The sequence below is a fragment of the Emydura macquarii genome, unplaced genomic scaffold, assembly GCF_026122565.2.
Source record: "Emydura macquarii macquarii isolate MOO-44397 ecotype Brisbane River unplaced genomic scaffold, CSIRO-AGI_Emac_v2 contig_2834, whole genome shotgun sequence".
NCBI lineage: Eukaryota > Metazoa > Chordata > Testudines > Chelidae > Emydura > Emydura macquarii.
Genome location: NW_027132971.1, coordinates 3,359,539 through 3,372,896, shown reverse-complemented (window position 1 = coordinate 3,372,896; position 13,358 = coordinate 3,359,539). Strand labels below are relative to the sequence as shown.

The 13,358-nt window shown below is 40.9% G+C and overlaps 1 protein-coding gene across 1 annotated transcript; it reads right to left on the bottom strand.

The window, feature by feature from the left end:
* Positions 1 to 364: 364 nt before the first annotated feature.
* On the bottom strand, positions 365 to 13,132 carry RAB33B (RAB33B, member RAS oncogene family). The gene is made up of 2 exons (XM_067567991.1): positions 12,497 to 13,132; positions 365 to 2,940 (listed from the first exon to the last, which is right to left on the bottom strand). Exons 1-2 carry the CDS (start codon positions 12,734 to 12,736, stop codon positions 2,497 to 2,499), a joined length of 684 nt encoding a protein of 227 aa, XP_067424092.1. The 5' UTR covers positions 12,737 to 13,132; the 3' UTR covers positions 365 to 2,496.
* Positions 13,133 to 13,358: the final 226 nt, after the last annotated feature.

Here is a 13,358-nt window from a genome sequence, read left to right as displayed (position 1 = left end):
CATGAGTGAAAAAATAAATCCTCCAGGAGGACTGTAAACCATATTTATTTGTAGTAGCACAAATACATTTAAGATCAATCCCTTTTTAAAAAAATCATTAAGGTCCCTAGTGTTAAAAAGCTGGTTGTTTCTAGAAATACTGTAAATCAAATTCTAGTTAAGGTTTGAAGCAGATAAAACAGAGTTCCCTTTTTCAAGTGTTGCATAAATAAAATTGTCACAGTTGTGGATTTACAAAAATAGTTATACTGTATCTATTTAAAAATAAAAAAACCCACTAAAAATCCTTAATCTCAGTATGATTAGGCCAAATTGATCTTTCTAAACCTAGAAGAAAGCCAGCAGATTTTCTCTCTCACCAATGCAGAGTGTAATAGAATAATTAAAGCCTTTATTACTTTTCATAGTTTGGGTAATACAATTATCTTGTTTCAGTTATTTATCATGACATGATAACCAGGATAGTAGTTGACAAAACTCTAAAATGACCTTCATGTTTAGTTTCAAATCAGCATCATACAATGTACATATTATAAGAAGAGTTCCACATTTTTACATCTTTTCTTTGAACATATAATAAAGCAGCACACTATTGTTAGATCACTGGATATGAATGTTATATGATTAATTAAATTCTATGGCTTACATTCCCTTTTGATGTAACCATACAGTTATGTGCAATCCAGAATGCTTTCCAGTATGAAACATGACCTTCAAACAAACATACAAAAACAAAAAAACCCAATAAAAAACCCTGAAATGAAATGGTTGCAATTCTTTTTCAACACCAGGCAAAGCCAGAGGAAGAGTCGGGTTCTAAAAATCCAATCCAGTTCACCTTACTTCTGCAAAAAAAACTCTAAGGGCCTACCCAAGCAGGATTTAGCCTGAAGATCTATTAAGGATTATCTGTTTGGGGATGAATAAAATTACATGGTAGGTCTTCTCCATACATAATTTATATGATTCTGTATTTAAACATATTTTAAAGAATTCCCAGATTCTCTGTTCTTTAAAGAGAATATCTCATTCTATTATTATGCAAGTGGTCATGAATGGAACACTGTTACGGAAGTTTGTAACCAACTTCAATTACACGGAACATCTGCCTTCATATTCTTCTGGCAGAGACCAGTTTACTACCATTAAAACTAGTGACTTTGACATTTTCAAAACCTAAGGTTTGTATGTGGCAACTGGGCATCAGAACTAGCACTTTTTCCTAATACTTCAGTCCCTAAAAAGCTTCCTCCTCATTCAAATTACTTTTTCAGATTATTTTCAAAAACAGTCAGTATTTGTGTGTCTCAACCTTGCTCAAATTTAGACAATCGAGTACATTTATTTACCTTGGGATATACAATTCAGAAACAGCATTTGTTCTTAAATGATCCACGTGAAGAAATTTTAATTAAGTTGGAAGTTGTGGTGGGAGAGTTATGGCTGTTGATTTTAGCCTAACATCAGACTTGTACAATACATCATAAAATTATGCTACTTTGAGAGGGGAACATGCTGCAAAAAAATGATGCTTCTAACTCTGCAACTATGCGTGTATTGTGTGGAGCTGAACTTCTTCACTGAAATCACAGGAGCAACATGAACTCATATGATGTTACTGCATAACAACAGTCCCCAACCCCAATTCATTTTGTATGAGAGTACTTTGATTTAGCTCTCCTCCCTATTCTGCAGCCTATGAGCACAGGAAGGCCTGAATCAAGATTAGAAACCTGGATCCTCCCTCAAATCTCATCCCTGTGCTCTAACCAAACTTCTAAGAAGGAAGCATGTGGGATAAAAATGTGCAAACTACAAGAATTGATCATGTTTTAGCCTTTAAAAAACTATTTGAATGCCAGGACAGTTCAGATTCTCCCCCCTTTGCCATGTATGAATAGCCAGGATTTGAAGTGGAATGACGAACTTATGAGACCAATGGTGTTCCCTCACATTCTAGGCTGATCTTTATTGATGGCCCTCCTTTCACAGCACACATCTACACCTATAGCTGCTTGGAGATGAACTGGAAATGTCTGTCTTCTGTGTCATTATCCCAGACACTCACAAGACCATCACTTCACAAAACTCACCCTCTTCTGGTCAAAGATGTGAGTCATGTGGCTACTCCAAAATGCTGATCCTCCCACATTATACCAATGAAATGCTAACCAAAAAACAAACAAAAAATAAATAAATTGATTTATTAGTCATGCTATAAGTGATGGAAATGCTCTCAAGTAGCAAGTAAGTGAATTTGTGGCATCAAACTTCTTTAGGAAGTCTACTTTTCTGTATATGTACAGTGAAGCTTCAGTAATTGAGATAGTTCAAAGTGCAGAAACATGAGTGGGGCATATCTATACAAGAAAAAAACACGCATTAAAGTGCTAAAGAGATCATACATAATTGCTACTAAATCCTGGAACTTTGCCAAGATATACTTTTAGAGTATTTGCAAACAAGACAAGGTGGTAACTGCGTGAATACCGTGATCTAACACCAGCAGGTCATAGCAGGTTTTGGCTCAGGCTTTAAATGGATCTTATCGCTATCTGGGGGTTGACTAAGCATTAGTGGCTTGTGGCTCTTCAACTTATGAGCCAGTGTCATAAATATGGCTTCCACGTGGTCATTGTCATTGGGGTTTTTAGCAGAGGTTTCAAACAGTGGCATACTGTGAGTATCAGCAAACTTCTGGGCCAAGTCCGTAGGCACCTGAATAGCACTTCTCAGGTCACATTTATTTCCAACAAGAATCCGTGGTACATCACTGGTAACCAGATGCTGTTTGCATTCTTCTATCCACGATGGCAGACTATGAAAACTGGCAATGTTGGTCATATCATAGACAAACACAACAGCGTGTACATTCCTATAATAATGCTGCACCATGCTTTTTCTGAAGCGCTCCTGTCCTGCTGTATCCCACAGCTGGATCTGAAAGGGCAAAAAGGAACAGAGAAAACAAAAGCAGAACTGGTTTCAATTCATGTTGAGCAATAATATAAACCATTCTGAACTATGAAAGCCACATAGATCTCTGTATTAGTCATACTGTGAAGTTTAGTTCTTGAAGAAAATTCTCTCTCAATCACAGTTTTAGAAGGCTACAAAATGGTAAATACTGTTTTCAGAGCCTTCTGCTCATAATTAAAGATATAAAAAAATTAGTGTTGCATATAGCTTGATTACCACTACAGCTTTCTGAAAGAGTTTACTGGCACTGATATTTTGTAAAATCTTACACAAAAGACTATTAAAATCTGCAATAACAAAAGCCTTTATCTGAAGTAGCAACAACTATACATCTCTCAGCATACTTGTTATTTTGCTGACTTCTGCACTGACAGTACTGAGCTGGTCAGAGGATAAAGCTCTCTGCATCAGACATACTTTGCACCTACAACCACCTTTTCAATAACTGAGTAAGAGAACATTTTCAAGATATGGCCTCCAGGAGATCTGGGGATTTCAAAGTTAGGCATCCATAAAGCCAAGTTATCCACAATGACAGATAATAGTTAACTAGTCTAGCTATACAGTTAATGTGTAGTTCTGCCCCACACCACCCTCTTTTTTTAAAAAAAGAGTTCATTTATCAGAAGTGCACAGAAATAAAAGAAAGTTGAGAAACTGAACTTTGAAACAAGTTCCCACCATGTTTGTCTACAATGAAAGCTGACTTCCTACTCTGTGCTCTATACTCTAATTTTGGTCAACATCCAGGAGATCAAGCTGGATTAATATTTTTTTTCTTTTAATTTCTCAGAAGTTCATTTTGAAAAAAATTACTTCTACCAGAAAAACAGATTTTCTATTTTTAACCTTGTTTGTTTACTTTGGCCACTTGACAGTACTTTGTGCGGGTTTGTTTCTCTTTGCAAGTGTCTTTCACATAGCAATAAGGGAAAGCAACATTTTCAAAATAGGAATATGCAACCGTAAACCATAAAATTTGTCAGTGTGATTAAAATACAGATGTAGTACTAGAATTTTTTTTTTTTTAAAGTTGACTAAGTTTTATATGTACATCATTTTAAGTGTCTTTAGTTTACACCACATTTCTCTATCAAAATACCCATCAAGTGCTTTTTACAGCAAAGGGTTTGGTTGTGCAGGAACTAGGACTCTAAGTGGCCAAAGGCACTTGACTTTCAGACTCACTACAAAAACTATGAGGTGCAGTATGTGAAATAATATCTATGTTATTGCTAATAAAAATGTCCAGTTTAAATGTACTGCTATTTAATGTTCTTTATAATAATACTGTGCATGGTCCCATATGTTTTAGCTATGGAAGCATACAGCTTTGGGGCAACTGGACTGAGCTTAAGTGAGTGATCATTTGGTATCTGTCACATTTTATACTGTTACTTGAGTGTTTCTCTTAACTGCTTTCCTGATATATGCACAGTATTCTAAGAAAGGAGCCTATTATTGCAATTAGCACCTGAATTAAATGCAAGAAAGATTTCTTTTAACTTATTTCACTTTCCTTCTTTCTCTACTTCCCAACTATGATAATGATTTGCAAGTAAGGCAGCATAAGGACACCGCCTGACTCCAATGCAAAGGGGTGAGGAGGTTACCTAAGATTCCTTTCAGAATAGGGACATTGGTAGCATAGCATAAGGAAGTTGTACTGCTGTTACCAAAGCTGTACCAGTTCTGTGACTAAATATAAAGAGATACCAAGAGTTTGAAGTTTGCATACCTAAATTAGGTACCTAAATACATTTTTTTCGTCACAGTGAAAGGACTTCAGCCTGGTATCTTTCTCCAACACAAAGTTCACTAAACAACAGAAAAGGGAGAAGATTCTCAACTGAAATCAATGGAGTTATGACAATCCACACAAGCTGAGAACCCTCCCTGTTCTCTTTTACTCTCCATTTTTCCCAGACGCTAGTTCAGAGGAAGCTCTCTCTCATCTTTCTTGGGATCTGATTCTAGAGATTTCGCAAGAAACCCTGAAAAGCCAAGAGATTTACAGATGATACAGAGGGCAGATAAAATAACTAGCTCCTATGCTGGGACAGTGTACTGCTGAGGAGTTACAGAACCGTCTTATGATACACTATTTGAACTCTACATTTAAAATTTGACTTATTTGGGCAGCTGCAGAACCTAAAAGGATACTCTCCCCAAAAAAGTAGAGCTCATTAAAGTATACTAAATGTAAGAAAGTGATAGTGAAGGCTTTCAGCAAAGATGAGACCCAGGGCATTATTACTGTGCACTGATGCAGGAGAAGAGGAAAAAAATGTAGTTTTATGAAAAGCTGCAATTTAAGGACAGTTTGTTTAATTGCAGGTATTCAGACTGTGGCCTGAAATCTATGACTTCCGATTATTTTATTTTTTTAAATCACTGATTATCCACCCTGATATAAAAAGAAAAAATTAATTCTTTTTATTTAAATCGGATATTTTTGTTTTTAAAAAAATCAATCAATAAAATACTATATTTCTCTCTTGTTTAAAAACTAACAGTGACAATTAAAACTCATCACAAACATGCTAAACTTACAGTCTCATAAAAATGAATTAATGGCTCTAGTCTGTCCTGCCTAACTACCAGCTCTTGCTTCTTGAAAGTTCTGGGCTTTGTTTCAGTTTCAGTTTCTGCTTCTCAGCAGGCTAAAGTCACATGTGCAAAGAAAGACACAGGCTGGATAGGATTGTTGTTGTTCTGTGCTTATATGGTGGTGGAGCTGGGCCAAGCAAGGCAGGGGAGCTAGTTAAGACACTGTCTTAAAGACAGGGAGACAAAGGACAGAGGCAGAGTGGAAAGGAACGATGGAGTGGACTGGAAAGAAAAAGGGAAGACATTATTCAATATATACACAGCTTCCTATATTGCCCCACACTTTTGTCACAGAAAAACTCATGGCTTCTGGGTGTAAGAGAGACCCTATCTGGGAATATTTTGAAGAAACTCCTTCCCTGGGTAAAAAAGGAAAACATATCAAGTGTAAGCAGTGCAAGAAGGAGATGTAGGGCCTAGTTGCAAGAATGAAACATCAATGAAAACTGCTTATTGAGAGAAAATTATGTGGATGAAGATGTGGATATGTCTGAAGAACAATGTAGATCAACTGGTTAGTAACTTAAATAGTTCAGTGCCTTGCATGTTGACGAGTTCCAGAGGAGTAGCCATGTTAGTCTGTTTTCAGCAAAACAACGAGAGTTTTGTGGCACCTTAAAGACTAACAAATGTGTCTGGGCATAAGGGGTTTCCGCCCACGAAAGCTTATGCCCAGACACATTTGTTAGTCTTTAAGGTGCCACAAAACTCTCGTGGTTTAAATAATTCACTTTGCAATGCATCATTCTTCAAGAGTCTCTCTCTATGCCTTTTAGCATAGGTGTGATTTAGCAAACAGCTTGGGAATTTACTTGTCATATGTTGGATGTTGCTAGAGAAAAAGTTTAGCTTAGCTAATTCTTATGGCCTGTTTAATTAGTTAACTAGGTTTAGAATCTATCACCCAAATATATGGTACAGAAAACTGCAGTAAGAGAAATCTAGATTTGCCAATTGCCACTGGGTGTCATTTTCTTATTTTATATTACATAATACATGCCTCTTATTTTGGAACATCATGGCCACAGACCGTAAAAGTGATACCATCAGTCTATTCCCTATTTTACTTCAGCATAACTCAGCTTTCCCAAGGGAACCCCATCCTATACTTGTTTTCTCAAAAAACAGACGTGCCAGTGAGTTCTGTGGGGCTTACTCCAAAATTAAGTGCACTCTAAGTGCAGTCAGTCTTAGCTTTTTTGGTAATTTGGAATCGGATCTGCATCCTTGCTGAAAAAAATGTAAATGATTAACTGGATAATAGAGTGAGAAGAACTGAAAAGAACGACTATTCAGAATCATTTTTGAATTTTGTTTCAGGATTCCATTTAAGCATAAGAGACTTCGACTGTGACTGTCTAAATGCAACAACTTCAGAGTCATCTGTTGGTACTTTTAGCAGCAGTGCTGCAACTAACCATACTTCAGACAACAAAGTATTAATAGCAAGCAAAAGAGTTCAATCATCCAGTAAAACCACCACCATGGATGGGTTTGTAATAAGGACCAGCAAATATCAACAAGACACCATAGATGAAAAGATTGCTCAGTTCATTTATGCCACAAAATTCTCCTTTTCGCATTGTTAACAATAAACACCTCATTGACATGGTGGAGTCCTTACGACCAGGCTACACTCCACCTGATAGAGCAGACCTTGGTGGAAGGTTGCTAGATACAGTGTATGAGAAGGAACTTGAACAGTGTTCAAGAAATACTGAGGGGAAATTTGCCAGTTTAAGCCTTGATGGATGGAGTAATGTGCACAATGATCTAGTAATATGTGCCTGTGTGACAACAGAAGATGGAGTTGCATATCTTTCAGAAACAATAGATACATTGTGAAATGGCCACACAACAGAATATGTAAAAGAAGTGGCAGTGAAAACTGTAATAAACTGTGAACAAAAATTCAACTGTCACGTGCACAGTTTTGACACAGACAATGCTGCAAACGTGGCAAAGATGAGAAGATACTTAGAAGAAACAACGAAAGGATGCTCCTTAATAACATATGGCTGCAGTGCCCATTTAATGCATCTTTTAGCCAAAGACTTATGTATGTCTTCTCCAGGAATAAAATAAAATGTTCTTGAAGTTGCAAAATACATCCCTAACAATCATTTTGCTTCAGCTTCACTGAAGAGAGCAGAAGGATCCAAACTAATTCTCCCTCAAGATGTTTGATGGAATTTTGTGGTTGATTGTTTTGAACCATTTATTAAGAACTGGCCTATTTTCACAAAACTTTGTGACGAAAACCATGATAAAACAGATGGAAGTATCTCATTCAAAATATCTAACATTGGAATAAAGAGGAACGTAGAGGATATGCTCAGTATACGGAACCCTACATCCATACCCTTAAACAAACCTCAGAGAAATTGTTGCTGCATTGCTGATGCTGTCGAAATTTGGAAGCCATTTCATGAGACATTGAAGAAAGAAATACCTCACCAGAAAGTTAAACTGCAGGCAATAAAGAAGCAACTGGATGAAGCACTAACTCCACCTCATTTTCTTGTGAACATTCTCGACCCCAGATATAAAGGTAGATGCCTAACTTCTGAAGATGATGATGCTGTCATGGCATTGGCGTCTCAAAATCACTCCTCAGTTATGCCAGTCATCATAAATTTCAGGGCTGGAGCAGAACCATTTAAACAGTACAGGTTTACTGATGATGTTTTGAACAAAGCCACTCCCCTGAATTGGTGGAAATCATTAGCCAGGCACCTTGAAATAGAGTTTCTTCAGTTGCTAAGTAAACTTTTCACAGCAGTAGCTTCCTCTGCAGGCACAGAGAGAATATTTTCATCATTTGGTATTATTCACTCAAAGATAAGAAATAACTCAGGGTTGAAAAAATCAGGAAAACTCCTATTTCTGTTTCAGTCTATGAATAAAAATGACAATGGGAGTGGGGAAGATGAGAGCTAGTTGTAGAAGTTTTAAGGACAGCATACATTTAGTGTTGTGATGGCTTGTCTGTTAGAGTTAATAAAATTTGAAAATTAAAAAAAAGTTTAAGGACAGCTGTCAACTCAGGAGACTGCTGCAATTGCAAATGTGAAACATTTATGAAACATTTAAGATTTAGTTTAATAAAATATAAGTGCTATTGTATTTGTGCATGTGTGATTTTCTCTTGGTGATTTAAATCATGATCACATTGATTTAAATCAATCCACCCTGTTTTATATATACTCTTGATATGTTGGATCACGAAACATAAGTAGTTTTCTATATCTTTCTCACTGTGCACAAAGTTTTTCACTTTTAATATAAGCATTTCTTCTGTTAGCCAGCCAACTCCTGCAGACATCCCAGTATTTATATGAGATACTGCAGACTATACTCGGATTGCTTTTTGACTTCTCCATTCCCCGGCTCCCCACAAACACAACACTGATGAACAATGCATTTTGGTGGATTGACACTGAGACTCTGATTCCATGATAATTTCAATAACAAACATCAAGGGGTAGCATTTTTGTTTAGAATATGATGCAGCCAAGACCCCTTTTGGACATTAGATTTAAGGGAAAACCTCAACACCACAATTCAACTCTTGAATCTGAGGGACAGGTATTTAAATAATAAGATGATTTAACAGGCCTCCCTCCCCCACCTTCCCAGCTGAATTAGACAGACTTGGGGTTGAACTAGATGGCATGAGGCTCCTTCACCATGACCAGTTTGTATACAGTATTTACACTAATTAAAAATATAAATGGCCTTTTGATTAAGATAGTTCATGTATTTCTCTGCACTTCATTTTACTTTGCAAACTAGTGAAGCGCTCCAAAGCATGGGATATGACTTATGGGATATTCATCTTTTCATTTCATGTGTGTCATTATTTACCCTCAATACAATTTAAAAAAAAAAAAAAAAAAAAAAGAGAGTTAAGACACTTGTTTTCTCCGGTTTCTACTGTTCGAATCAAATAGATGAAAAGTTAAAATTCAGAAGATACTCATTTTATGACATAGCTTTAGTGTGTATCACATATAAGGGCTGTTGCTTCAAAAAGACCTAAAAGTAATGAAGTCATTAGTCTACAAAATAAAATGAAACATGAACACTTACTGCCCCTGCATTTTTTTTAAAATGCCCAAGAAGGAAAATCTTGTAAAAAAGAATTGTGCCTGTGTTACTACCAATGACACAGCATTTCCACAGCTGCACAGGAAGCGCTCTGTGCATGAGCAGCCAGCAAAAGACCAATCATTCAGCTACCTGGAGGAGGAGAGAGCAGCAGCAGAGAGGAAGGGGAGACTAATACGTAAACGTTTCCCTTCCCTTCCAGAGCAACAAGGGAAGATTTCTATGCTTAGCAGCTCCTCCAACAAGAACAGTGGCCATGCCTACTGTAGGACAGCTTTGCAAAGCTCTCCTGCTGTGAGCAGAGTCAGAGATCTTCACACAAGTGACCGATCCACCGGTGCAGGGCTGCTCCTCTCTGACCAGGTGTCTGGCCAGTGCCGGGCTGCGCTGCCGCTCCGGCCAGAGGGGTGTTTGGGGCTGCTGCTGCTCTGCTCTGGCTGGCACAGAGCTCAAAGGGCCTGACCAGCATGGAGCTCCAGCGAGCTGCTCCTCCACTCCAGCTGGCATAGAGTTTGAGGCTGCTGCACCTGGCGCAGAGCTTGGGGGGCTAAATTACCTCAATATTATTGAAGCCGCTGGACCCCCTGTAATCTTTGGCACCCCCCCCCCAAGGGGTCCCACCTGCCAGGCTGGGAACCGTTGGCTTAGGGAACAGTACTGTACAACCTCAGAAAAAAAGGAGAGATAAAGTAAAGAATTCTGGAGTTTCCATAAAAAAGGGAAGGGACCAAAGCAGAATAGTGTAGGTAAACAGGAGGATGTGTGACTGCAGAACAGAAAACAGTAGGAAAATAAAAAATAGAATATGTGAAGAGAAAAATCTACAGGAGGGAAGAGAAAGACAGCAGCAGAGAAAACAGAAAGACCTGGAGACTTCCTAGGCTTTTTTAAATCAGAAGCCATGCAAGTATGAAGCATAAACATCAGCTTAATATTAAGGTATCAAGGGTTTGCTGACATTTAATTTAATGGAGCAATCCCAAGGGTATGGGTTTTTCCCTCTCAGACACGACCACTAAGATCAGTTCCTACACCCAAACATTTTTTTAACACAATCTTATCACCAGAGCTTATAACTGACTCATTATGTGCCCTTTTTAGTGCTCCATTGTGCGTAAGTATTAGATAAACTTGGAGTATTTCAGTTTATTTAGTACATTTGGTTTTAGGAGCTTGCAGGCCAAAGTTCACACTTGGGTAAAATTTTACCCTAAATTTAGGTTTGTAAGAATAAGCTTTAACAAAATTTAAGATTCAGAAAAGTGAGAGAGAAATGTAATCTAGCTATCCAATCTGACACATTCCAATGCTCAACTTCCCTCCTTCCAGCCCCTAGCAGTGTGACAATCTGAATGAAGTAAAAAAACTTGTCATTGAAGAACATTACATTCTTTGATTGCTAAAAACTGACACTCAACACCTTGAATTAACTTGTAAAATATCTACCGTAGCTCACACCTCTCCGTCTTTCCTTATTACATACGTCCCTCATTTTCTGATATAGAATATTTGTAGAATTCTCACTGCTGTTATTGTAAGTTGAAACTGACATTAGAGACAAAGTATCCCAATAAACACAAACTTGCCTTCTCCTCCTCCCGCCTGCATGTCATCTTTGGGATCTTTATGTCTGCATTACAAAAGCAACTTAATTTGGGAAACATTTCAGACCACAGCCAGAATAACTTGACAGCCTTAGGCCCAAATGCATATTCCAAAAAAGTGGCACCCACATGACATTGATGTTTGCACTTTACAGGGAAGCTTGGTGATGCTACCCAGAAATATTGCATCTCTGTGAGTCAATGAAAAAGTTAACACACATCTGAAGCAAAGTCACAAGTAAACACTGACATATCTCTTAGATGTGTTTGGAAATCAAAAGACTTTTTAAAAGGGCTAGTCTTGTCCTTTTTAACACCTAGTAGAGGCCATGGGGTTGTCCATTTAGTTACACCAGTGCACGTTTTCTAATACAGACAAGGAATTGTGCACAAGCTATGAAGCAGAAGTGATCAGACTTCTATGGTCCCCTGAAGCTTTGCTATGGAGATGTGACATGAAGGGACTACAGATCCCAGAATGCAGAAGTCCAGCTTTAACTAAGTGCCATGACAGCAGCAGGCTAGGACCCCAACCTACTCAGGCAGCAGCTTTACACTGAGAGATGCCAGCGCCTATTTATCAAGTCTCTATGTGATGGATGTGCCCAGCGCTGGGACAAACATGCTCTTGAGCTGCACACACACACCTAGCCTGTCAGCACCCAGCACTTACTGCCCAATGCCCACATGGGAAGCAGGAGCCAGGGCTGAGATTTCACCAGCCAGTTTCTCTTGCTTGTCGCAGGCAGCAGTAGGCCCCAGGGCAGCCGCATTCACCCACCAGGTGCCAACAGCACCACGGGCAGCATGGGGGGGCCTGACAATGAGGTCCTAAAGCCCCCGCCCCCCACACACACACCGCACAAGTGAGACACTACCCCTCGACCGGTGAGTCGGGGCAGGAGGTCCAGATGCAGCGGAGCTGGAACAATTTTTATCGTGGGGGTGCTGAGATCCACTGAACCCAACTGTAAACCCTGCATATGATGGAAACCACTGCAAGCCAGGCGGTGCAGCAGCTCTCCCATTTCCAGCACCTGCGGCTGGGTGGGGCGGTGTCAGTCCTGCGTGTGTGGGGAGGGGTCGGGGATCACCGCAGCCGCAAGGCCTGGGTGTTAGCGCAGCGCCGAGCACAGCAGGGCCGCTCCCCCAGAACGGCTCCCCCCGCGGCGGAGGGCGGGGGCCGGCGGTACCTTGATGCGCTCTCCGTCGATGGTGACGGCGCGCTCGCGGAAGTCCACGCCGATGGTGGCCTCCGTGCGCTCCGGGAAGCGGCCCGCGCAGAAGCGGTAGGTCAGGCACGTTTTGCCCACGTTCGAGTCCCCGATCACGATGATCTTGAAGATGCGGGAGCGCGCAGGGGGCAGCCCCCCGGGGCCCGGGCCGGAGTAGCTCAGCTCCAGCGAGGACTCCAGCTCCGCGGTCGCATCCATCCTCCTCCCGAGGGCCCGGATGGAAGGGTTGGGGGGTACGAAGCCCCCCCCGCCCACGCAGCCGTGCGCGCGCCCAGCCCGTTAACCTGAGCGCGGCTCTTCACAGGCGCGCGCTCATTGCTGCAGCAGCCGCTCAACCGCCCGCGCCCTCACCTCGCTGCCGCGGCCGGGCGGGCAGACAGGGCAAAGCAACACAGCATCAAACAGCAACGCCCGGCTCTGCCGGCCCGCGCCTGCCACGTACGGCGACTGGCTCCTCCCCCTCCTAGCCTAGGACCTGTGGAGCGCCTCTGCTCATTGGCGGGGATTCGAAGAGTTCCCACGAGAACCTCCCACGGTAGCCGCAGCCGCGCTAATGGTAGGAGTATCGCGAGAAGTGGGATTACGAGCGAGGCGGCCCCGCCCCCTCGAGTAGGTAAAGTGGGAATCTGCGTGTAACGGGACAGAGTCACACGTTCTCCCTTATCCATCGTCGCGTCGCGTCGCGTCGCGTCGCGCCCCGCCCCGCCCCGCCCGCTGCGTGCTCGCTCGCGTGACTTTTCTGGGAGTGACAGTTATTAAATAACGAACTCGGCCCTGAAGCCCCGCCCTCCCTCCTAGTGCCGCCTCGGGGCCCTCATGC